General features: G+C 42.3%; 1 protein-coding gene across 1 annotated transcript in view; it reads left to right on the forward strand.

Moving 5' to 3' along the window:
• The window catches only part of JARID2 (jumonji and AT-rich interaction domain containing 2), a 211,408-nt gene that overhangs the window by 175,502 nt on the left and 11,152 nt on the right, over positions 1–24,754 (forward strand). Inside the window, exons 7-14 of the mRNA XM_058035531.1 lie at positions 7,324–8,341; positions 12,263–12,765; positions 17,820–17,912; positions 18,341–18,459; positions 18,593–18,663; positions 19,477–19,591; positions 22,817–22,922; positions 23,709–23,891. Coding sequence (XP_057891514.1) covers positions 7,324–8,341; positions 12,263–12,765; positions 17,820–17,912; positions 18,341–18,459; positions 18,593–18,663; positions 19,477–19,591; positions 22,817–22,922; positions 23,709–23,891 — 2,208 coding nt within the window. The remainder of the gene's footprint in view (positions 1–7,323; positions 8,342–12,262; positions 12,766–17,819; positions 17,913–18,340; positions 18,460–18,592; positions 18,664–19,476; positions 19,592–22,816; positions 22,923–23,708; positions 23,892–24,754) is intronic.

The raw sequence follows: 24,754 nt of genomic DNA on the forward strand, positions 1-24,754 counted from the left end.
CTTGGTTAGAAGTTAGCAAAAATATTCAGCAAGAGATTTGTTTCAACCTAACTTGAATTCAGGTGTGGAAGTTTAGCAGACCAGTGTTCCAGTGCTTGTGACTGTCCTTATCCAGGCTGGGGCTGGGTTAGCAGAGTACCTGCACCTGGGCAGTGCAGTACAGAAAGCTTGCTGCACTTCAGCCCTTTGGGGTGTTTTGAGGGGAGGTGGGGAGCAAGGGATGTTGATTTGATTGGTGGTGGGTGGGGTTTTTTTGTTGGTTTGTTTGGGGTTTTTTTTGGAGGGATTTTGTTCTTAGTTTTGCTGTTGTGGTTTTTGTTTGGTTTGTTCTGGTTTGGTTTTTATTTTTGGTTGGTTAGTTGTTTGGCAGTGAGGAATTCTCAATGCACTGATTGGAAACAGTCTTCACCTGCTGACACCTCAAGGTTTTTCTTCTAAGTGGTCTGACCTGGTCTTCAGGGGAGCTGGAATTGCCATCTTGTAGAGGGCTGTCAAGGCCTTTAAATGACACCTCTGAGTCAGGCTTGCAAATTAAAAATGGCAAAAAGAAAAGCAGTGATGCTCTTGCTGAAGAAATCTTTAATGCTGTGTGTTTCAGTGGTGGTTTAAGTTCACCTGAAATGTATTCACCAAATTTGTATTACCTTCTAAATCAGATTTGAGATCCAGAAGGCTATTCTCAGTGTGTCTGTACCTCTCTAAAACGTCAATTCTTTATTCCACCATGGCAATTTGCCCTTATCTAAGCATCAGTGTGAATGTCTGCCTTCTTTTGCATCCTTTTGAATTTCCTTTTTGTGATTACCAGCATCTTATGGTCCTTGCTGTGACATCCTCTGTCATGAGCTCATGGCTTTGAACGAGTTCCCAAAACATAAGAATGCAGTTCTTAATTCTTTTAACCTACTGGAACACTGGTTTAAATGCTTTAAAACTGTATCATCAGAGATTGGTTGGCTGAAACTTTTGTGAAAGTCAACTGCTGCCTCTTCTGAAGGTAGTTCTGAAAGGAAAAAGACAAGTGTAGAACAGTTTTGTCCACAATCCAAGTGGTTTTGCTTCATAGAGTATTAAATGTTTTTGATTGTGTGGCACACAATGGAGAAAAATATAAAGCGATGCCATACAAGCAGCAGTCACACCACATGGACACATCAGCAAGGGTGGTCCCCAGGGTTCAGAAAATAAGGAGAGGTTTAAGTCAAGATGATGTGGGTTTTCTTTTTTTTTCTTCCTAAGAAATGATTAGACCTAAATTTTTTTCTGCAACCCACAGTAGCATAAGTACTTTCTTAAAAATTTTAATGAAAATATGACTCTAGCTAATTAAAGGTGGGTTATATGTTTTGCCTGACAGAAAGCCTTAGTTTTGTACACAACTTACCAGTTATGGGACATTGCTAAATTTCTCTCTGTTGTCCTGAGTCTTTGACTTTTTTCAGTATTTTCCAAAAGGAGATTTTTCTCCCAGGGTGCCAGCCACATGTTCTTCCTTCTTCCGCTATATTTTTGCTCCTTGATCACTGCATTTGCATAGTTTATTTTTGTGTGTTTTTGTTTTGTGAAGTCTTACAGAAAATAAAGGCAGAATACTAGAAATTGCCAGAGATGTTCTTTTTTCCTCATTTTCTGTTTTGATGTCTTTCTTCTTCTGGTGTGCCCTTGCACTTGTCACAGGTTCCTTATCTCTTTTGCTTTCTCCTTTGCCATCTTTCAAAGTCTTCCTACTTTAAAGGGTTGTGAGCAAAGGAAATGTAGTTCAATGGGGCCCTCTCTTGGCCTTAAATGGTAATTTACCTCTGCACAACTCATAAGCACAGAACTGTTTTTATGAATGAATTCAAATCAGTTGCATAACTTGGATTTGTTTGATACCAAAAGTGTTCTCAGTGTTGCTAATGTTGCTCTTATCACTGTGGTTGCCATCTAGCACATTGTTTATTTTTTTGTGTATGGTTTTGGAGGCTGAATCCTAGATGCTGTGCAAGGTGTGTACGTAGACCAGTTCAAATATAAGAAACCAATTGCTGCAAGACAGCGCTGGTCCTGGTTTTTTTTTTGGTTTTTTTTTTTTTGGTTTTTGTTTTTGTTTTTTGTTTATTTTTTGGGGTTTTTTTTGTTTTGTTTTGTTTTGGGTTTTTTTGTTTGTTTGTTTGTTTTTTTTTTTTAATAAAGATAAGAAAAATTTGAAATCTATCATAACATGTTTTACTCCAGGGCAAGTGTTCTGTGAAGAAGAGAAAAGAGTGGTCTGAATATGTCAGCAAAACTAGGAACATAGCTGAAAAGCAAAGATGAGATTATTCATATCCTTAGTTTCACCTTTTGGCTCAAGACTTTGCATCATGTACAGCTAATATCAGTCACTTTATTCCTACCAGGGGACACACCTAGATGATGAATGAAAGGCTGTGGATGTTGTCCCCTGGACTTCAGTGAAGCCTTTGACACCACCTCCCACACATTTTCCTGGAGAAGCAGGCTGCTCAAGCTTGGATGGGTGCTCTCTTTGCTAGGTTAAAAACTGTCTGGATGGCTGGGCCCAGAGAGTGCTGGTGAATGGAGTGAGATGCAGTTGGCAGCTGGACACCCGTGGTGCTCCCCAGGGCTCAGTGTTGGGGCCAGCCCTGTTTAACATCTTCATCCAAGACCTGGGCAAGGGGACTGAGGACACCCTCAGTCACTTCACACACAACACCAGCAGGAGCAGGAGCATTTACCTGCTGAGGGTAGAAAGGTTCTGCAGAGGGATCTGGAGAGGCAGGAGAGCTGCCCAGCAGAAAAGAACCTAGGGGCACTGTTTGACACCTGACTGAACAAGAGCCAGTCTGTGCCCAGGTGATCAAAGGGCCAACAACAGCATGCTGGCCTGCACCAGCCAGGATGACACCTGTGTGTGTACAGAGTGGCCAGCAGGAGCAGGGCAGTGATTGCCCCCTGTACTCAGCACTGGTGAGGCCACACCTCGAGTGCTGTGTTCAGTTTTGGGCCCCTCACCTCAAGAAAGACATTGAGGGGCTGGAGTGTGTCCAGAGAATGGAAATAGAGCTGGGGAAGGGTCTGGAGCACAAGCCTGTTCAAGGAGCAGCGGAGGCTGTTGAGCCTGGAGAAAATGGGGTTCAGGGGTGACCTTATTGTGTTCTACCACTTCCTGAAAGGAGGCTGTAGCCAGGTGGGGTCAACTCCTTCCTCTTGATGACAAGAGATAGGACCAGAGAAAATGGCCTCAAGTTGCACCAGGGTAGGTTTAGACTGGGTATTAGGATAAATTTTTTTGCAGAAAATGGGGGGCCAGATATTACAATGGCCTGCCCAGAGAAGTGATTGAGTCCCCATCCCTGGAGGTATTTAAGAGACTGTTGGTATGGCACTTACAGGCATGATTTATTGGTGGATTTGGCAATGCTGGGTTAATGGTTGGACTCCATGATAACTTTGAATAAAAATTCAAAATATTGTGCTTACCATCTAAGATTGGAGGTTCTGTCCTAAAGCTGATGGTGCTCATGACACGTTTTGCTTTGAATAGAAGCTGTGAGGGTATTTGCCATTTTCCATCAGCACTTTACTGTGTTCTGTTCTCAGCCCTTGTGTCACAAGCCCTTGCTGCAGGAGTGCCCCAGGTGGCCCTTCAGACTTCTGGTCACAACTTCCTCAGAAAAAATCATCAGCAGGCTGGAATGACAAGGTGCCTCCATGCAGCCTGACTGCTCACACTGAGGTTTTCTCTTGATTATACCTGACAGCACAGTAATACAGCTATAGCCTCCTGAAATCTTCTGAAAGCCTCCTGTAGAGGAGGCTCCGCAATGTCCATTGACAGCTTCTTCCAATGTTTTCCTTTTCTACTAATGAGCAAGTTTTCCTAGTTGTGCCTCAGATCATTTTAGACATTTAATGAGATTTTTTTTCTTGCTTTTCCCAGTGAACATAGAGCATTTACTGTCTCTTCAGAAGACTGTTACAGAGTTGTCCCATAGTGATCTCTTTCTGAGTAAGACCAACTCCCTCGGCTTTTCAGCAACAATCTTATTTTCCAAATTTTTGAACACTTTGTGTTCTTTTAGACTTGCTCCTCTATCTAAATCTTTCTCTCAGTATGGCCCCAGTGCTGGGTCCAGCTCTCCTTAGGAAAAGCCTCCTACCCTTTGCTTTCAACATCCTTAATAATAGTTCTCAGAAAGTAATTTGTGTGCTTTGTATTGCCATTGCATTTTGCAGCTCACTGCAGTCCCCAAATGTTATTCTTCCCCTACATGTATATGATTTGTGTCTCCTAAATATAGCACTTCCTCTTACTGTAGAAACGTTCTGAAATAGGTTCTTCAAGATTTTGATCTTTTCCTGTGAGTGATTACAGCCTCTTCCTTCCAGGTGTGTTTCACTATTTTACAATAATGAAAATACTTGCTAGAACCAAGGGAAAGCCAAGTCCCTGCAGAAAGATATGTGAAGCGCCTTCCTAGGACAACAGTAAACTATAGCAATGAAAACTTTTCTTGAGGATGACTTTATTTAGTCCCTCATGTTGCCACTTTAGAGTAATTATGTCTGGGATGTGTCTGAGGAGTTTGATGGAATGTTCCAGGGGACAGTGACTGAAATCCTGCATGCAGCATAGATGCTTCTTTGCCTGCTCAGCCAGGTGTCTGTTGGAAGATAATTAAATTTGATAGATTTGCTATTTGACAAAAACCTGGATAGATTTTGTTGGTTTATTTTTAACATTATTTTGTAATCATTTGTGTGTTTGTAAATTAACTGTTTGATGATCTGTTCCAAAATTATTTTAGGATTGGAAATTAGGTAGACTCTCTGTCTACCCCAGCTTATTTCCAGGAGCCATGCCCTAAGTCATTCATGTACCTTCCACCTTACTGGGGTTGCTATCCTATCCTTTTTGATGAAATGGATTATGTTCTGTACCTGATAAATATTCAGTCAGTGGCACTTCTGGTGAAGGTTAATGCAAAAGAAACAGGAACACTTTAGTCAGGCTATTTGTTTTCCTTCCTTGTGTGGTGCTTTATCTCTTCCATTGTTTGTTATCTTGTATTTTTAAGGCATTTATATATTGTTTTCTCTTTGAGTTTCTTGCTAACTGAAGTTTCTTTAGCTCCTTGGCCTTTTTGATTTTAATATGTGTTTTTTCTTTTTCTATATAGTTGCCCTTAGTCCCATAATTGTGTTACCACTTTCTACTGTGATCATTTTCTAATTTTCCAGTTGTTAGAGAACTTTGTCAACAGCCATACTGGCCTGTGCTTTTTACCTTTCCTCTAAGTGGAAATTGCTTTGGTTTGGATTTTTTCAGGTGAATTTTTCTTTTCTTTTGTTTTGCTTCTGGGGGCTTTTTGTTCCTTTTTTCATTTTTTTTTTTTTAAGTCTGTTGTCCTTTCTCTACTGTTGTCACATTTTAGAAATGAAAACCCATTTCATGATCACTGTCACCCAGATTACCTTCCAGTTATCAATCAATTCTTCTTTATTAGTCTAGGTAAAATCTTTAATCATTGTTCCTAGCTATTTATAAGCCCAGGGATGTTCAGTGCTTGTTGTGACTGCTGCAGGCAAGAGGCAGTGTCTCAGCAGCTCTCTACCCATGTCTGTTCTGCAGCATGAAGAAGTGCTGTACAAGTTCAATCTGGGCCTGCATTTCAAATACAGAGTACTGCTTAAATTTGAAGGGAAATGGGCAAATGCATTTCTGTTTGCAAGTGTTTGCTTTCCAGATGATACCTCATGCATCTTTGAAAAGCTCAAGGTAAAACCTCATGTCATCAGTTAACTGGATTTTCCTTAAGTGTTTCTGCCTCTCAAGCACAGGAAGGACAAGAATATGGATGACTTTTAAAAGATCATTACTCCTGCTCCAGTTTCTGCAGTACAAAGGAGGAAATGTGCATGAACACACTCACAGACACACACGTGTATGTGTGTGTATGCAGAATCTTCAGGTTCCAGTTCCCCTCCCAAAACTCACTGCATGCAAGACCACAGCACAGTATTTTCAGCCTCTATTTAATCCCTATTAGATAGTATCATTATTATATAAGTGACTGCTGTTGTTGCATTTATTTGAGAGAAGCTGCCATGCTTACAGATTTGGCAAGGATTTCAGAATCCCCCAGGAGAAAGTATTACAACTCTGCAGCAAGTGGTTTTACTCACCTGAGTGCTGATAAGGGGTGATTGTACCATATGCTTTTACTTTGAGCACTTTTATCAATGCTTCTGACTTTTGGGTGTGTTTTTCTGTGCTCACAATCATTTAAGGAGGCAAGGAGTCAATGTTTAAAGTTGTGTAAATGCTGAAATTTGAGTTTTGTACTTGAACTTCATTTTTAGTAGTGGGGTTTAGCTTTGGCAGTGCTGAGCAATCTCAATTCATTTTGTAGATGGGGATTGGTTTTGGTCCTTAACACATCTTGTAGGTAAAATACAAATTCTAGTCTCACAACTTGATTTAAATGTCTAACAGAAAGCAGCAGAGTCCAGCAATTCTAATTCCATTGATGCAATATGATCTAATAGAATGTGTGTCAGCAACATTGCCCAGATACCAAACTTGAAAAAAAAAATACATTGTACTACTGTATACATTTTTTTTAATTTCAAATTATCAACTTCAGCAACAACATGCTGCCCAAGATTTAATATGTATGACAGACTGGATCCTTCATGGCCATGCTGATCTGTTGGGTGCATAATGTGTTCCACATATCTTTTTATATGAATGCATGGATGGAAGGTAAATTGATTTGAATCTCGATGTGTTTTTGCAAAAGTGCAGATGCCAGTTAGAGTAGATAATATATGCTGCCTATTTTGTCTGCTGAGAAGTAGTGAAATGTGTATCCACGTAAAGTTGGATGGGAGAGAGATAAAGTGTCTTGAGGGCCAGAAAAAGAGGTAGTGAAGGTATTAGTTTGTAAATCAGACTATCTGTGATTCCTAATCCCATAACAGCTTTCTGGTAGACAAGGACAGGGGCAGTGCAAGCAAGGGACCTCACCCTTCCTAATGTCAGAGGCTTTGTACCCTGTGAAAGCAAGACTAGGGTCTTTCTGGTAAATAAAAAAAAACAAAACACCAAACCTTTTTTTTTTTTTTTTAATTTGATTATTATAAATGCCTAGTCCCCTCTCTTACCTGTGTGCAAACCATTATGTGAAGATTGTGTGATGGGGCCAGGAGTCAGGACTGCAGAATATGGTTGTCCAGCAAATGGGAGACTGGGGCTGAGTGGTCATATTATTAATTTACTTTTCTGTTTTGTGTTTCCTTCCTTCTGCTCCTCCTACAACACTTCTGACAATTCAGGTTTCTAAAGTCAACGGGGTCACTCGAATGTCATCTCCGAGTGCAAATGCAGCCAGTGCCAAAAAGATGAGAGAAGTCAGACCTTCACCGTCCAAAACTGTGAAGTACACTGCAACAGTGACAAAGGGAACTGTCACATACACCAAAGCCAAGAAAGAACTGGTCAAGGAAACCAAACTAAATCACCACAAACCCAGTTCACCTGTCAACCACACAATCTCAGGGAAAATAGAAAGTAGCAATGCAAAAACCCGCAAACAGGTGCTATCCCTTGGAGCATCCAAGTCTAACAATACCGCTGTTAATGGTGTAAAAGTCAATGGCAAGTTGAACCAAAAGACATGCACTAAGGAGGTGGGGAGACAGTTGAGGGAGGGGCTGCGCAACTCGAAGAGGAGGCTGGAAGAGACGAGTCACATGGACAAAATACAGTCGCCCACCAAGAGAATGAAAGGGGCCGTCAACTTGGCAGAAGCTGCCAGCAAAAAGGCAGCAGTAGAAAAGCCTTTGCTCAATGGACACCTTAGAAAGGAAGTGCCAGAGAAGAGTTTGGAAAGAAATAGGCCGAAAAGAGCCACTGCTGGAAAGAGTACGCCAGGGAAACAAGCACATGGCAAAACTGAAAATGCCTCCTGTGAAAATCGTTCTACCTCTCAAGCGGAGTCCTTGCACAAGCCACAAGACTCAATGGGAAAGCACGAAAAGGGCAGTAGTAAGTCTGGGTGGGGGATGCTGGGGGAGATTCCCATCCTTAGGCCCTCCACCAAGGAATTTCATGACCCACTGATATACATTGAGTCAGTCCGAGCTCAGGTAGAGAAGTATGGGATGTGCAGGGTGATTCCTCCTCCAGACTGGAGACCTGAGTGCAAGCTAAACGATGAAATGCGGTTTGTGACACAGATTCAGCACATACACAAGCTAGGCAGGCGCTGGGGACCCAACGTGCAGCGGCTGGCCTGCATCAAGAAGCACCTCAAATCTCAGGGCATTACCATGGATGAACTCCCACTCATAGGTAAGGGCTGTGATTCCTTGGCCTTTTGCCGCTGCTTCTAAGTGTCTGTATGGACTTTATGTTCTGTTTGCCTTTATGCTTAACCATGCCCCTGCTTAGGTAACACTGCAGAGCTCTGAATCTCTCTCTTTTTCCACTGGCCAGGCACTATGCAGGTAGGTTGTCAGAGAGCTTCCAGGGTGACTTTATATTGCCATTTTCCTCCCTGTTTGACCCAGGGGAAAAAGAAATAGCTCCATGGGACCTTGGTCTGCAGATTTCAGAATCTTCTTCTTTCCCTGCTGTTGATTTATGTGGTTGTATGACTATGTATATTGATAGCCCTGTTTTAAAGGTTGTTTCAGAATGTCTTTTGAACATTTCCAAAGATGTTTTCCTAACAGGTTGCAATGCTGCCAGGCTTTAATGCATTTTTCTCCCCGCCTCTTCCTTTAAAAACATTTAACCAAAGGGGAAAGAAAATATCTCAGAACTGACTTGTGTTTGGGTACTCAGACACTTAAAATCACAAATTCGCAGTGACCTGCTGACATTTAACAACCATTAAGTGTCAAGAATAGGCAGTAAAATGTAGTTGATTGCAAAATGGAGGTTTCATTATTTCTCCCAGCAGGTGTCTGCCAGGGCTAATGCCTGAGTGAGAATCACTTATTTAACAGAATTCTTGGTTTATGGTCTGCTGTCAGATATGACACGTGACAAAAATGTGACAATAGTTTGTAAAAACATGACAACAGCAGCATACAAATGAACTATTGGATGAGCTACGTCCATCTCTACTGCCTTTGCAGACACCACATAGTAAGAAACCCGTGTTTTTATTTTTTCTGAGTTCTTCCCTTTGTTTTTGAGGTGTTTTGAGTCGCAAGCTCCCCCAACCTGCATGCTGCAACTCAAGGCTAGAGTTATGCCTTTGAGGCATGATCCCACCCGAGGCAGCTTTCGGCTGGTTGGATTAAAGGAGACGCTTTTCTGTTTAAACGATTCACAACACTTCCCTCCCCCGCCTCCTCCTTCTTAAACTTTGTTTTATATCACATATGGTAAGTGAGGGAAAATGCATAAAAGCACACAAAATTATTGCAGACTTTATGGTAAACTGATGCAGGGCACAGCAGAGAAATAACAAAGTTTCAAGAAGGAGGAACGATAGCTTAGCACTATATTGCAATAGCCGTGCAAAAACGTTCAAGGAAATCTGAAAATTAAAATCACTCAAGCAGCAATAAATGAACATTTTGTATGCCTAATGTATGCAATGGTTGTATGCTAATGGAAAAAAATAATGAATTACATTTACATTGGCAAGAGAGAGAAGAAAATGTGCAAGACAGCTCGATTAACGCTCCTGGAACAATGTTAACTTTTTAATGAAATACCTTAACTTGGCATTAAGATGGCATTACTGTTAATTATTTGTATTATTTAAGCACCTAAGAGCCTAATGAATAGTCAAGGATTCTATTCTGCTGGGTGCCATATAACCAGAGCAAACAGTGGTCTCTTAAAAATCTGCATCCTATGTATCCTTTCTGTGGTTAATTTCCTACCTATCCTCTGTTTAAAATCAAAAACAAAATGGAGAAAAGAAGCTGGAGATCATCAGTGCACAACAAGGAAGAATTTGTTGGTTCTGTCAGGAAACATATAAAATAATCTGTTGTTATAAATGCACAATTATTTAAGTAGACATGCATACATAGCCCTTCTCTCCAGGCCAAATCACTTTTCCATTGAAGTAAGTGGGACTTTTGCCAATGGCTTGTGTAGTGCCAGCTTTTGGTATTAAATGCGTACCTGAAGATTTAAAATTTTCCTTTTTAAAATGAGCTTGCTCACTAAACAATTTAAAAGTATTCCTAACTTAGGAAAATTAAGGCAATTTAAAAAAAAAAAGTTAAACACTGCTACTGCATAATGTACCAGATCTCCTATTTAAGTCATTTTGCTATAGGTGCTTTCAAAGAACTCCTTTTTTTGTTGTTGTTGGGTTCCCCTCCCCCCCCCCCCTTTTTTTTTTTTTAAATCTTTCAAGGAAAGTTTTAAGCAGCAATCTTAGGTCGATCCTGGAAAACATCAGTCTGAGATATAAATGCTTCCAAAAGTTATGACTGTGTGAAATGGAATTATAATTGAGAGCATTTTGCAAACCTTAGCTGTAGGCTCTGGTTGAATGAAGTGCTACTCGAGCTCTAATACTGCAGAGTGATTATGAGTGATCATTCCATGATGCAGGAGAAAATTGAATTTTCAACAGTGCTGAAACTAGGACCTTAAACTGAGTGTGTGCTGGAGAAAACATATAATGGTAAATTTGGGCCACGCTTCTTTCCAAGTTTGGGAGTATGTTACCCAACTTTATGTAGATTGCTGAATCTGTTGGCGTGGAAAGCCATCAGAGTTCCACCTTCAGCTTATTTGTGGCTTGCATGTAGAAACCACTGACCAAAAAACTAACAGAATCCATCTTGAAAGTTACATTTATATTATATTATGTATGGAAGATTAAAGAGGAAAGATAGAAAACTTTCCGAACTCATTTTGTTTTTTCTCCCCGCGGTATTTACTTTTTCTCAGCTTCAAGACCTTTTTATAACCTCCCCCACCCTATTCCCAAATGTACTAAATAGGATAAATTTGCTACCTCGTGGTCCTGCCTCCACCCTTAGATTCTACTCAAAGCCTTATGCTTGGTTTTGTCTGCAGCCAGACACCTTTGCCTTGTGCTGTGTGGGCAGTATAAATACAGCACAGGGTAGTTTGAAAAAAGCAATATGGCAGGATGATTTAAGATGATGTAACTGTGCATCCTACTGTAAATATTTACAATAATGTTGCTTCTTGCCCTTCTCTGTTGCAGTAGCATTTCTGAGTGCTCTGAAATGGCTGTGGCATGATGATTCTTTACTTTTCTCAAAGGCAAAGGGGAGACAGTGTGGCGGCAGAGATGTTGACGCTGGTTTTGTATTTATTCTCTTTTTCCCTTGAACAGCACCCTGTTGAATTGTAGGTGGTCTTCGGGCTGTTTCTTCACTCTTTCCACTGATGATTTATTTCTGTGCTTTCAGAGTATTTATGATGTTTCTTTTATTGTTCCTCATCCATTTGGCTGCTTTTTATGCTGCAGTTTGTGTAATTTTTTTTTTTTTGACTGGAGTGTGAAATGTGCTAGTCATCTTAAAACATACAAAACCAGAATGGAGTATAAAATATGGATGGCCTCAGACTGGAAGAATAATGTGTCTGGAACTTTTTATGCAGTTGCAGGCTCCAACCCCAAACAACCCTTGCCTCCCTTTGTTTTTTATATGTAATTTATTACCTGTAGTGAAATTAATAATGTGCTCCTTTTAAATACTAACTTCATTCAAGGTGTTGTGCAGATATTAGATAATTGTTATTTCACCTGCAGAAAGGATAGGTATTTGTCTTTCTGATGGCCAGTACCCCAGCTTGGCACTGGTTTTGTTTATTCCTGGTATGACCCAGACGTGGGACTGGTGGTGGGTGAGGGTGTGTGGGCTTTTACAGAGATGGGCAACCCTCATCTGCCCAGCCACTGGGTAATGACCAGGGCACAGATGCATGTTGAGGAGATAGCTTGGGGTGCTCTGAGAAAAGAAGGGCATAAAACTCAAGGAGGAGAGCAAACAGAATCACAGGGAAGGCTGTTGCAAGTAGCAGAATATAGCCTGTGAGTGAATTAAGCTGTCAAAACAGTGCTGTGTGCCTCTCTTCAGCAGGAGGCATGTAAGAGAGGGACAATCCTGCTCTGGTGCCCAGGTGCCTGGAGCTGTCACATCCCCCATGTGCCCAGCCTGGTAGCACATTTGGCATGAACTGCCCACAGGTAATCTAATCCTAATCTCCTCCTGTGTTTCCCTTTCCCTTCCTCTGCTGCCTGGCATGTGTGCACCCCAGGAGGCTGCGAGCTCGACCTGGCCTGCTTCGTCCAGCTGATCAACGAGATGGGGGGGATGCAGCAAGTGACTGACCTCAAGAAATGGAACAAGCTGGCAGACATGCTGCGCATCCCCAAAACTGCACAGGACAGGCTGGCCAAGCTACAAGAAGCCTACTGCCAGTACTTGCTCTCCTATGACTCCCTCTCCCCTGAGGAGCACAAGAAACTGGAGAAGGAGGTCTTGCTGGAAAAGGAAATCCTGGAGAAGAGGAAAGGACCTTTGGAGGGACATTCAGAGAATGCCTACAAGTTCCATTCCTTGCCCCGGTTTGAGCCCAAAAATGGACTCATCAATGGCGTGGTTCACAAAAATGGCTTCCGCAACAAGTTAAAAGAGGTCGATGTCCCACTGAAGACGGGCAGGCGGCGGCTCTTTGCTCAGGAAAAGGAGACCACGAAGGAGGAGGAGGAGGAGGAGGAGGAGGGAGTGCTTAGCGACTTACACAAGTGTATATACAAGGTAATGAGGCTGGCCTGTTCTGTGGAGCCGGTGGTGCTGGTGTGTGGGTGGTGTCTGGGTGCACGCCCAGCTGCCTGAGGGGAGCTGTGATGGGTTCCAGTGGCATCCCTGAGGCAGCAGGTATCATGGTTCTCAAGGCCATGCAGTCTGGTGGCTTCACCCTGATGTGCCTGGCTCTTGCAGGATGTCTGGAAAAGCTGGGAGGCATTATTGTCATAACAAGATGCACTGGGCTCTGTCCCCCTTCATCTCCTTGTGAGAGGCTCCCTGAATACCTCTGCCCAATTATCCTTGCAGACACAGATTTTATTTTCATTTTCTAGTGACATTTAAAGTAATGTTCTGCTTTCTCATTCCTGCTTCTTGCAAATCTCTTGTTGAGTGAAGTAGTGCTGCACATCAAAACTAACATCACTGGAAATACTACTACATTTAGAAAGGGCAAATTGAAATGCAAACATTATTTTCATCTACGATGCCAGACTTTGCTCAGCACTAGCAGTCACATGGCTGCTCAATCCTCCATATACCAAGTACATCTATTTGCAAAGGAATGCTGACTCTCTCACTGTATTTTATTTGGCAGTCTCCTGCTCTGGAGCAGGACTTGGCGCTGCAACTCACAGTGCAATTTGGAGTTGAGTTGAATGGTGTAGCTGCGCTCTGAGAGAAATATAGCATTGAGTGTCCATGCCCAGTAAAAGAATATGCTGTTCTTCCCCTTCCAATCTCACTTCCATCACCAGGAAATGAAGCCAGATAGCCCAAAATGACTTATTGTTAAGCTATTTAGGGACTGCATGAGCTCAGGACTTGGGCTTTAAAAGCCTGCTTCAGTTTTCTTTTGCAGTCTGTTATGATTTGTCAGCCCAAAAATTCTTTTTACTGGGGACTCTGGCCTCAATCCCATCTTTGAAAAGCAATCTCTTTGCCATGCTGCCCTTGAAGAGAAGCTTATCTAATGACTTTGTGAATAGTGAAGTGGCATTTCTGTGCTTAATATCCTGTGCTTAATGGTGGTTAAATGAAAAGCTTGATAAACCTTACCCTGACTGCTGCATGAACAACCTCAAACTTAGTGGGGGAATGCCTTTTTTTTCTTTTCCAGTGCAAGTCCCATTCAAAGTTCAGTAGATACAAAGCCACTCAAAAAGCAAGTTTGGGATTTGTGAGAAGTATCCCAATTAGATTCAGGAAGTAAAAAAAAAAAAAGCAGGCAAGCAAAGTGTAGCTGGTATAACTAGTCTGAGTCTGCTGAGGACCAGGCCTTTACCCCAAAAGGCAGAGAGCTCCCAGAATTTCTGCTTGGTGACCAAAAAATGCTCTGGCAGTAGGGGCAGCATCAGAGCCTGTCTGAGTCTGACAATACCAGGTAGAAATACTTCTGTCCTGAGCATGGGAACACTGGGAAGTGTCTGTTTTGATCCCATCCCACGTTCTCTGTAGTGCAGGGACTGGGAGCTGCTGTCACAGGTGATGGACTGAGGGGAAGGCAGGAGGAAGCAAATCTCTGGTGGATTTCTGGAGACATCCCTGCTGTGAAGCACCCTGTGAGACACGTCGTCAGCCTGAGTGCAGAGAGAGGAGTGAAGCTTCATTTCCACAGCACTCAGGGTAAAGCCCTGTAGGAGGACTGATGCATTAATACTGGTTATGTCACTTAGAGAAAGCCTCAAGACACAGAAATTATGCATTAAGCTTGATGCACCAGGGTAGCCCACAAGATATAAAATTGATGTAGTTCATCACTAGGCTTTAAAAGACTGAGGGAATGTGGTGCTGGCATCAGTTGTAAGCAGAGAGTGCATCATGGCATTTAATGGAACAAGCCTTTTAAACCTGTGTGTGTGAATGGGGGAGTGTTCTTTGCCTAATAACATCTTCCTGAGAAAATTTGAAATTCATTAACAGAACCTGCCCTCATATTAGTTTCCAGTTTCCACATATGATGGGATTGTAATGGTTCCTTTTTAAAGCACATTGCTAATTCTAATTAAAAATGAAAAACACACATAAAACAAAACAAAAATTAAACCACAATAAACCCATGTATGTGAAAAATGCCCAGGTCAATATCTTGAGGGCTGGAGGGAGCACATCATAATCATATGGCTCTAGTCCAGTTTAGGCCATGAAGTCTGTTTTTCAGACTATGAAGAGGCCATACATTTAGGATTTCTCACAGCAATTTCTGCCGTCAGCACATGCTTGAGCTGTTTTTAGCAAGAGACATGCAGTCTTCCAGGAGCAGTTACCACCATATCACATGTCAAGGTTAGAGTCAATCTCCTTTGTGTTAGGCTGACTTTCTGCCAGGACTCCCAAATTATTTTCAGTGTCTCTCCTTCCCAGGCTGTGAGGCTTGCTGTGCTTTTAGATGTGTGCTGCAGGCTGCGGTGCTTGCTTGCTTTACTCCCCAATAAGTGGTTTTTCTACCTGACGATTAAAATGTTGTCATTTCTAAGTGTGTGAGGTAAACTGCTGACATCAAAGCAGCATCTGATGCAAGATTTTCACACTTTTTTCTCCAGTTTTAGCTCTGAAAATATTTTAAAAATCTTTACTGGTGCTGACTGAAAGCAGCAGTTGTTTCCATACAGAACAAACTGAAGGCATATTAGCAGACTCATTATAGAGGATGCGCAGAAGAAATCACAATGCAGGTTTTGCCAGCCCTCCCATAAACAGTCATGGAAATCCTGTGCTGAGCTCTCTTCACCCAGAGACTTGGCATTTTCATACTCCACTTAATAGGAGACCCTCCTTTCCACCTGTGGCTATTGTGAAATCTCTGGTTTCAGCTCATATTTATGTTTGCTTTAATGTCTTTACCATTCATAGCTTTGCAGTGTCCTTCTCTCTGCCTTCCCTCCAGGCTTGGTGGTGGTGGTGATGCTCCCCTTGCGTGGGCTCTCATGGCCCCTGCATCAGACCTGAGAAGAATCAGGGGAGGAAATAGGAATTTCTTTTCTTAAGCCTTCCTCTCTTCTTGTCATAGAAACAGAGACTTTACTTTGTAGCTTGAAGCTCCTAGGACAGTTGTTGAACTGCTGAGATACTTTCCAGGGTGTTTGAAAGGTTATTTTGCTCCCCTGCAATTCATTTTGTGTTCTGGTTAGAATGCTCCGTTAAAACATATAAAATTATTTTCTGTGTTGTCATCAGAAAATGTTACAAGATTCCTCAGATTTAAGAAAAAAACCAAACAGCACAAACAGGCAACCCTCAGCCATTTAATTTGTTTTACAGTTTTTAGGAGACTAAAAAGATACCAAATTCTTGGCAGAGGAAGAAATGGGAATATGCAATTTTAAAGGGTTAAAGTGTTCCACTTTTCCACTTTCTTTTTTCTTGCTCGCTTTATACTTCTATTTTCTTTCTTGTCTTGTCTATCTGAGAAATGGAAAGACGTGGCTAATCTTGGAAGATGAGGCGTTAATTTTGTTTTTCTGCATAAGACGAGAGGAGGAGGCAGGGCCTGGGAGGCGGCAGCTGCTGCAGTGCTGGTTTGCTGCCGGTGGCGGCGGAGCCGTGGTGCGGGCCCTGCCTTTACGAGAGGTTTTGTTGTAAAAGGCTGCCACAATAAACCCTTCACAAGGGCATTAAAAGATGAAGGAAATTGCTTATTGGATCACAGAGAATCCAGCTCTGAAGTTTATGGGAAGCAGAGTGCCCCAGGCCCTGGGCATTTCACAAAGTTTTCTTTTGCTAAAGCTAATTATGCAGCATTCAATTTAAAAAGTGACAACGTTACAGCCATATGAGCAGAGTGATAGACTTGGCCTGTGGGGGAAAGCTGCTTTTATAGTTCTTTCTAGTTTACTCTCGGACATAGTTATTAAACAAATTAAACACAAGAAAAGGCTGAAGTGGTTTGGCAGATCTGCTTCATAATTGAAAAACTAGCTAGAAAGGTAACAGTCCAAATAATAAAACCCATTTATGCAGAGTTTTTAAGCCTGTGCTTGCTCAGAGGAGCAGTCAGGGGGCACAATGGGAAGGAGCAGTGGATGTGGTGAGGGGGCGCAGACATTTTGCACTCGCTGTTTGCAGAGGGTGCTGTCTCTGCCTGCAGCAGTGCCCTCAGCCCCTGTGTGGTGCCTGCCAGCTCTCCTGGCATGCAGCTTCCCAGCGTCCTCCTCCTGCCCTGGAGCACAGGAGCCAACAGAGGTGTTCCTCTCTGGGCACACCATGATGTCAGGGCTGAAAGGAGCAGGGGGGTTCCTGTGCTCTTGCCTCCAAAGCCATTGGATGGCACTTCCCAGGGCTTCTGGAGGTGTAGGTGTGCAGGAAAGCAGGTGCCTGGAAACTTGGGGCTAGCTCAAGCAGAAAACCAAGTCAGAGCCTCTTCTTGTACAGCTCCTTGCAGTGCCAAGAATGAAAGCACTTACTCAGCAATTTTACTGTGTTTTCCTTTCTCTAACTTTGTAATAACAGGTCTTGGTTCCTTGGCATTTTTACTGCTTTTATTGAATTGAGCATAACTATTTTTTGAAAGCAAGTGATTACAGTAATCCTGGCAAACTCTGCTTTTTGTGACGCTCTTCCACCACATACAACATTTGATGCTGAGCATTTCCGTGAATTTTCTAGGTCTTTTTTCACCTGCTCCTTGTACATGAAGAGCATGGCCACATAGTCCCTGGATAATGTACTGGATAATGTAAATTGCTGTACATTACTGGATAAAGTAAATTTTGACTGGCTGCATACTGGGTTTGTTGCAACCTGTCATAGGGAGCTGGGCCATGTCCATCCTCTGTATTCATCAAACACCAAGTGTTGTGCTGGACAAAGCAATGTTCCTTCTGGGAACATTCAATTGGCCTTTTTAATGGTGGGTTTGGGAAGTTCGTGTGATTGAATTTCTGTATCTTCTGAGGTATTTTCTCTCAGCAACAAAATGAGCTTTAGACCCATACTTCTGGAGACTTCATCTTCTTTCCCTCTGTTGTCATCTGGGATCGAGCCTGTAAGGATAAGAGTGAGGGCATGGGGAAAAGTAGGCTTGTTTTTTTATTTTCACTTTTTAATTTTATTTTATTTTTCCACAGGGTAGGTCTGTTTCTTTAACAACCTTCTACCGAACAGCAAGAAACATAATGAACATGTGCTTCACAAAGGAGCCTACAGTAGCTGAAGTAGAGGTGAGGCCAGCACAAGGAGTGGTAAAGGTTTTTGTTTCAGGGCACTGAGATTCGGGATAGTTATTTTCAAGCATTTCTCTAATTAATTTAAGGCTGTCTAGTTTAGAATTTTAAAAAGAAATTTAAATAGACATGGTGCTGATTTTTCTTTTTTAAAATATTTGAACGTTTTTAATAAAGGTATTGATGAGCTGGGGAGGAGAAAGAATTCTTAATCTGACATGTACTGAAACACAGAAAGCAAGGGGATCTAAATTTTGCCTGCCTTATTGTGACTTCCAGTTATTTATATGCTTATTTTTAAGCCATAGTTTATGTTGAATTACACTGAGGTCATGAAAGCCTTGTAAATTTCTGGGGTTTATATTTTAATGAGAGATACCTTGTTCAGCAAATTTAAAATGCATTACTGCTTTCTCTTACCACAGCAAGAATACTGGCGGATAGTGGAACAGAAAGATTGCCATGTAGCAGTGCATTGTGGAAAAGTAGATACCAACACCCATGGGAGTGGTTTTCCTGTGGGAAAATCTGAACCATTTTCAAGGTAAGATCCCCAAATCCATCCTCTTTATTGCCTCACTCACTCCTGAACAGAGCCCAGCAGAGCAGCTTGGCACTGGGAGTGTTGGCATTGGGAATGTGCACTGACTGTGTCCCTCCGTGTCACCCTCAAACAGGCATGGGTGGAACCTCACAGTCCTTCCTAATAATACAGGATCCATCCTGCGACATCTTGGTGCTGTGCCTGGTAAGCAAGTCCCTTCTCTGCTCGTGTCAGTGTCCTCTGAGTGTGGTGCTGTGGGCACCAAGTGCCTCTCCCTCTTCCTGCCCCCCCGTTCCCCAGCTGAGTGAGCAGACATGCACTTGTACGTAGGAGGTGTTGTTTAAAGGGGAGAAGGCAGCCATGCAGATAAAGGATTAATGAGCAGTTGAGACCCTGTTCCTGGGAGAAACTTGTACCTGCTGTATCCCTTGCTGTTCTTGCCAGGCTGTCAGTGTTCTTGTGTGTCAGGACAGAGCTGTGCTACTTCCACACTTGCAAAATGTAGTCTGTAGCACTGGGAAAAGCAGCACACACATTTTCTAAATGAATTGACAGATTCTCCAGCTGCCTATACACCATTGCAGTTTACTGATAAGAAACATTGGAAGCACAGTGGAATCTCCTGTTGAGATCAGGTGTTGAGCCTGAACAAACCAGCTGGGAAACAAGAGGATACCTGTTGAAAGGCTTGACATGAAGCAACCTCCTCTGATCAATGGCAGTGAGCTTTAATTATGGGTATTTGTGAATTCTCCTAAGAATAAAAGTTTTATACAGCTATTAGAAGACAAACGTGTTCAAGGATACTGCAGTTGGCTGCTAGATATTTTCTTAGTGGAAAATGCTGGATTTGTTTAATTACTCCCTGTAAATTATTCACTCTGATAGGAAGATTTATAACTTTAAGGGTCAGCTAACAGGGAGAATAAGATTTTTGATTTAAATGCCCTCTCAAACTGTCTTTTACTGAGCAAACTGAAGTTACTCAAAACTCATTTTTCAATCTCTTTGTTTTAGGAGTGACAATTCCTTGGCTAAATATTGGCATGGTCTTTTCTACCTCATGCTGGTCTCGAGACCAAAATCACCTTCCATACATTGACTACTTACACACTGGTGCTGATTGCATTTGGTAGGTATTCCCGTGGCTTTTCTTCACATTCCCTGCAGTGGCTGCCTGTAGGCTGGTGTTAGTAGCACCTTGTGTAGTACTTTTGTCGGAGTGAATTTCACCTAGAGGGTCCAGTGTGTGTCTGTGTGTGTGTTGTTGGGGTTTCCAGTCTTAATGAGAAAATGTGGTACAAACTTAGGAGATGAAAACCCCTTTCCTGGAAGAAAAGTTTCACTTGGTATTCCATGGTCTATTCTGGTGTCTTGATGTCCCCACGGTGGCAGTGGCATCATGGATTGCTCTTTATGCATATGCAAAGTGTGTTCTCACACATTTCTCAGATGCTGCTGATTTCAGGAGTGCTGGTCCAGCTGTCACTGGAAAACCACATGGCCCAACGAAAAGGATTTGAAATCTGAAGAAAACCATGAAAGCAGGATCTCCCCCCTCTCTCTAGATGTGTTAAGTTGAAGAGATGTTCTGTATGTGGTCCTTTCAAGGGGTGAAGGTGTGACTTTTGGATTATGCTGCAGACCTGGGAGTTTGTCACTTTCTGTCATGGGCATTTCATGGCTCTTTTCCCTGTTCTGTGAATCAGGAATGTGTAATCTTTTATAATAGTATACTGTCAGGACAGATCACTGAGCAAACTATATTGTCTTCAACCTTAGCTGAGTCTGTTTCTCTCTAAAACATTAAATTAGTCTTAAATGACAGTAAATTCCAAACAGAAGCTGTTCAAGAATCCCCTAATTAAGTTCTGAGGCCACTCTTCATGCTGTGTGTCAAAACATGTGACTCTTGAGATTGAACAGGCTTGCATGCAGAGAGCTCAAATTTTAGGAAAGACTAGTGTCCTGTTTTTTGAATCCAAGAAGAATAAAACGCCATTTGCTTTATCTTGATGGACTTATACAGATGAGTACATAGCTTAAGGCCTCTTTGTGGTGATAGCCTTGATGAAACAGGCATAGTAGGCAGGAATAGCTCATAACAAGGAAGTGAAACTCCTTTGTCTGTTGAAGCCATTCTTCAGCAAGGCTGCCAGCCTGAAGTGTCAGGCTAGTATTCATTAGCTCATTACAACTTTTAATAGTGCAGTAAAGCACACAGCTGTGTTAGGAGAAGATGAATTTAATATCTCCAGGTCTGCTGCGGAGCAGCTCTGACAGCCTTGCCTTCAGTCACTGCTTTGGGGAGAACAAAGTGGCCACTGGGCTCCAAACATCTCCTCTGTCTTGCCAAGTCCCTCTACCACCCAGAAATCTTCTTTCCAAGGACAGATCCCTAGGCTACTAAGCCACTTTGCTTATCTGCAGATCGCTCAGCTCACTCTCTAATTTCTCAGGTTTTACCTCTTGGAGTTTAACCAGGGGAGAACTCAATTTGCATGCAGGGCGGAGGTCAGTGACCTAACCTTTTTATTCTGGAGGGATCCTCAGTGCCCATTAAAAGAGAGAAGGAAATCTTGTTCTGCCAAGATATTCAGAAGTCTACACTGGCTGCTCACTTCCCATTTTTATAGGTACATCAGGAATTGCAGATGAGTGCAATTGCAGCATGCACCAGTTGCAAAGGATCTCATTCCCCTTTATGCCCCAGGTATTAAGTTCCATGCACTTCTGTGCTGCCTCTCCTCTTCACACAACCTTCCCAAGCATTTTCCTGCGCCTGTCTTGTGAGGGACTGTGTGCTTTAATCAGCCATATTTTCTGACTCTAAAAGAGAAGAGTGGGTTCAAATTTAAAATACTTTCATCCCTGTAACTGGAGTGATACACCACACCTGGGGAGCTGTACTGAAGCTGTCAAAGTATTTGAGACACAGCATACATTTTTTTACTGTTCCAAGATAAAGTTGTTCTTCTACTTCACCTCTCTATAACCCTGGGAGTTCTTAGCAAGGTCCTGACCATTGTCAATATATCTGTAAGGAGCTGGTCTTTGTGCACCTGGGCAACCAGCTCAATAAACTCTTACTGTGGCTGCAGTTAGCCACAGCAGATGTCATGTCTTCTGCCTCTTGGCTTGAGGATCAACAAACACAAATCAAAGTCATCATCAGTAGAGTGAACAGTGAGGAGGTGTTCAGATCATAGGAAGTGCAGCCTCCTACAGACTCTTCAGTCAGGATAACCCTGTGTGATGCACATGGAGTTAGTGCACGTTATGGGCAAGTACGCTGACAAGGTGTGTAAGGCCAGCAGAACCCTTCATGAAGTTGCTGGAGAGATCAGATGAATGGCAGGAAGACTCTACCAGTTCCCCAAACATCATTCCGGCCTCATTCTCTTGTTCCAAGTTTGGAAAAACAGCTCTATGTGTGTTACTGGTGTGGGGGCAGATGGACTCCAGGTTGAGGTCTCATTGCCTAAAGAGTAAGGGTAACTCATGGGGAAGGTGGAGATGCTTTTGACTTGCCTGAGCACCACCCCTCAGATAGGCTGCAGGCAAGAGCAGTGACCAGTTGTCACCATATCGCCTCCCTGCATCCAGGAAAACAGCAGATTTCTGGATGTGTGGCTCTAAGAGACTCCTGTGTTACTTCTTGTCATTCTGCTGAGGGAGCAGTGCTGGCAGGGAGCACGAGGACAGCTGCTTCCTTGGCTTCTAAGCAGAGGAGGATGTGCAACTTGGCGGATTCCCTGCAGAGTTTGAAACCTTTCCTGCCACTTTGGCTGCTCTTAGTCAGGTCTTGTGTTGGAAGGGAGAGGAAGGATGTGGGATTTGTTCAGTAAGCAAGGCAAGAAGGTCTTAGGCAACTTAATGCACTAACAGTAGAGGGAAATTGTGATTTCTTGACTGTTACAAACAGAAAATGTTACTAAATGTGAAGATCCTTTGGTTGGTAATAAATACAGTCTTTTATGGTAAAGATAACAACGTATATTGGTGCTCACAAGATGCAAACTTCTGTCCATAATTAGCTGGTTTGGTGCTATTAAAATGACCATCAGTCTGTTGCTGGTTTCTCTCCTCTGACTCTACAGAGGACTGAGTTTTGTTTCACATTTCTGGTTTGGGGATTTTGTGTCTTCTGATACTTGCTGAACACAATCAGACTGAGTCTGAATAAACAGCTTCCCTTCAATCCTCAGTGTTTTACCAAAAGAGCTGTGTGTGATACCCTGTGTTGAATTTCTTTCTTCTAATCAATGTGCTGCTCTGAATTGTCTGTTACTGTGTAGCTGTGGACTGTTATTTACTCCACAGTAAATCTTTCTCTTTTCCTCTGACAAAACAACAGGTATTGCATTCCTGCTGCGGAGGAGAACAAACTTGATGATGTGGTACATACCCTGCTGCAAGCCAATGGCACTCCAGGGCTGGAAATGCTTGAAAGTAATGTAATGGTAGGTTAACACTGGGAGAGCTGTTCCCATTTGAGAACTCCAGGCTATTCAGGAGGCTGGTTGGTTGGGGATTTATTTTGGTTTTGTCTTACACTGCAGCAATGCAGAGGGGGCTACTTTCTGTTTGCAGTGTTTACCTATGTGGTATTTTTCCAACAAGGCTGTTATTATGTATTAATATAAAAACAAACATGTAAGTGTAATAAATGTCCATTTTTTAATACTATCTATAATGTATTTAGCCTCGCAAAGGGAGTAGGATTTAATCAATTCATCTGCCATGACTGATATCTTATGATGCCAGCATGGATAGGAGAAATCTAATACTTTAGTATTTTTGCTTCCTTTGTTTATCTTTTTGATAACAATTTATTTTTAGTGCATTTAAATACAAATTGGGGAGCCCATATCAAAAAACCCTGCCTTGGTTACCCATGTTAACATCTCACAGAAGTGCAGCAGCACAATGGATTTAGTGCCAAGTCGGAAAAGATCAGATGGAAAGCTGAATGATCTGCATTGCTCCCTGTAGGAGCAGACAGTGTTCTGTCCTTGGGCATGGGGGAGTTTAAGGTGTTGGTTTGAGGAGAGAGAAGCATTTCTGCAGTAGTCACTGCAGACCCTGAGTTTGGCACGTGCGGAATGGGAGAGGGAAAGCAGCTGGAGCAGAGCTGTTCCCAGAGCACAGCTTTGCTCCACGAGCTGCAGCATGGCAGCACACAGCCAGGAAGGAAGTTCCCATTGATTTCTTTTCTCTCTCTTTTTTTTTTCCCTATGTCTTTCCAGATCTCCCCAGAGGTCTTGTGCAAGGAGGGGATCAGGGTGCACCGTACTGTACAGCAGAGCGGGCAGTTTGTTGTCTGTTTTCCTGGATCCTTTGTGTCCAAAGTATGTTGTGGCTATAGTGTTTCCGAATCGGTGCACTTTGCTACCACCCAGTGGACAAGTATGGGCTTTAAAACAGCCAAGGTAAGTTGAGAAAAGGAGTTAAAATGGATTCACGGCCCTGCCATCTAAAAGGACAGCAGACATTCCAGGATTTGGTAGCATTATGACAGTAGTGCTACAACGTCTGTTTTTCTGGACTACTAAATGAACAAAAAAAAAAGGAAAAAAATTCTGCAAGGCATAAGGCGATCCAGTGTTGTCAGAAAAGTGACTGAGTTGTTAACTGACAGATAAAGACTTGTGTATATATAAAAAAAATCAGAAGATTGTTGTGCCTGCAGACCAGTTTGCAAGGAAGTGTTTCAAAAACCCCTTCAGAGCTAATGATTATACATTGTATTATGCTTACTAATTTTTTTTTTTTTAAGTGATGTTTTCTAGAACCATTAGAATCTCAGGTGCAAATATCTGAATAACTGTGCTTGTTAGCTCCTATGGTAGGCAGAGTCAGTTAATACTCACAGATGTATTGCTTGTTTTTCTCTGCCCCTTCATTCAGGAAAAGCTGTTGATCAGGGCAATTTCAATTTAATAGACTTGAAAATCCTTAGGTTCACTGACCAGCCCATCCAATACCAGATGTAAATAAATAACCCTCCCATTCCCTTCTCACACCAAGGCAGGTTGCCTGCAGAAACAGGTGATTTGTCCAATCATCATGATCCTGGCTACATTTCTGTGTTCTTGGACAAAGCATTTACGTCACTAATTGCGTTCCCAACCTTCTGAAATACACTCTGGGTTACAGATACTATTTTGGTAGTGTTTTATAGCTAAGCCACTAGTAAATTATCCTTTACAGCTTCAGACCAAGTTACTAAGTAATTAACTGTAATATGTCCACAGTTAGGGATTGCTTCTTTAGGGTAAATGGAATTCTTCCA

Source organism: Melospiza georgiana, chromosome 1, assembly GCF_028018845.1.
Source record: "Melospiza georgiana isolate bMelGeo1 chromosome 1, bMelGeo1.pri, whole genome shotgun sequence".
Classification (NCBI taxonomy): domain Eukaryota; kingdom Metazoa; phylum Chordata; class Aves; order Passeriformes; family Passerellidae; genus Melospiza; species Melospiza georgiana.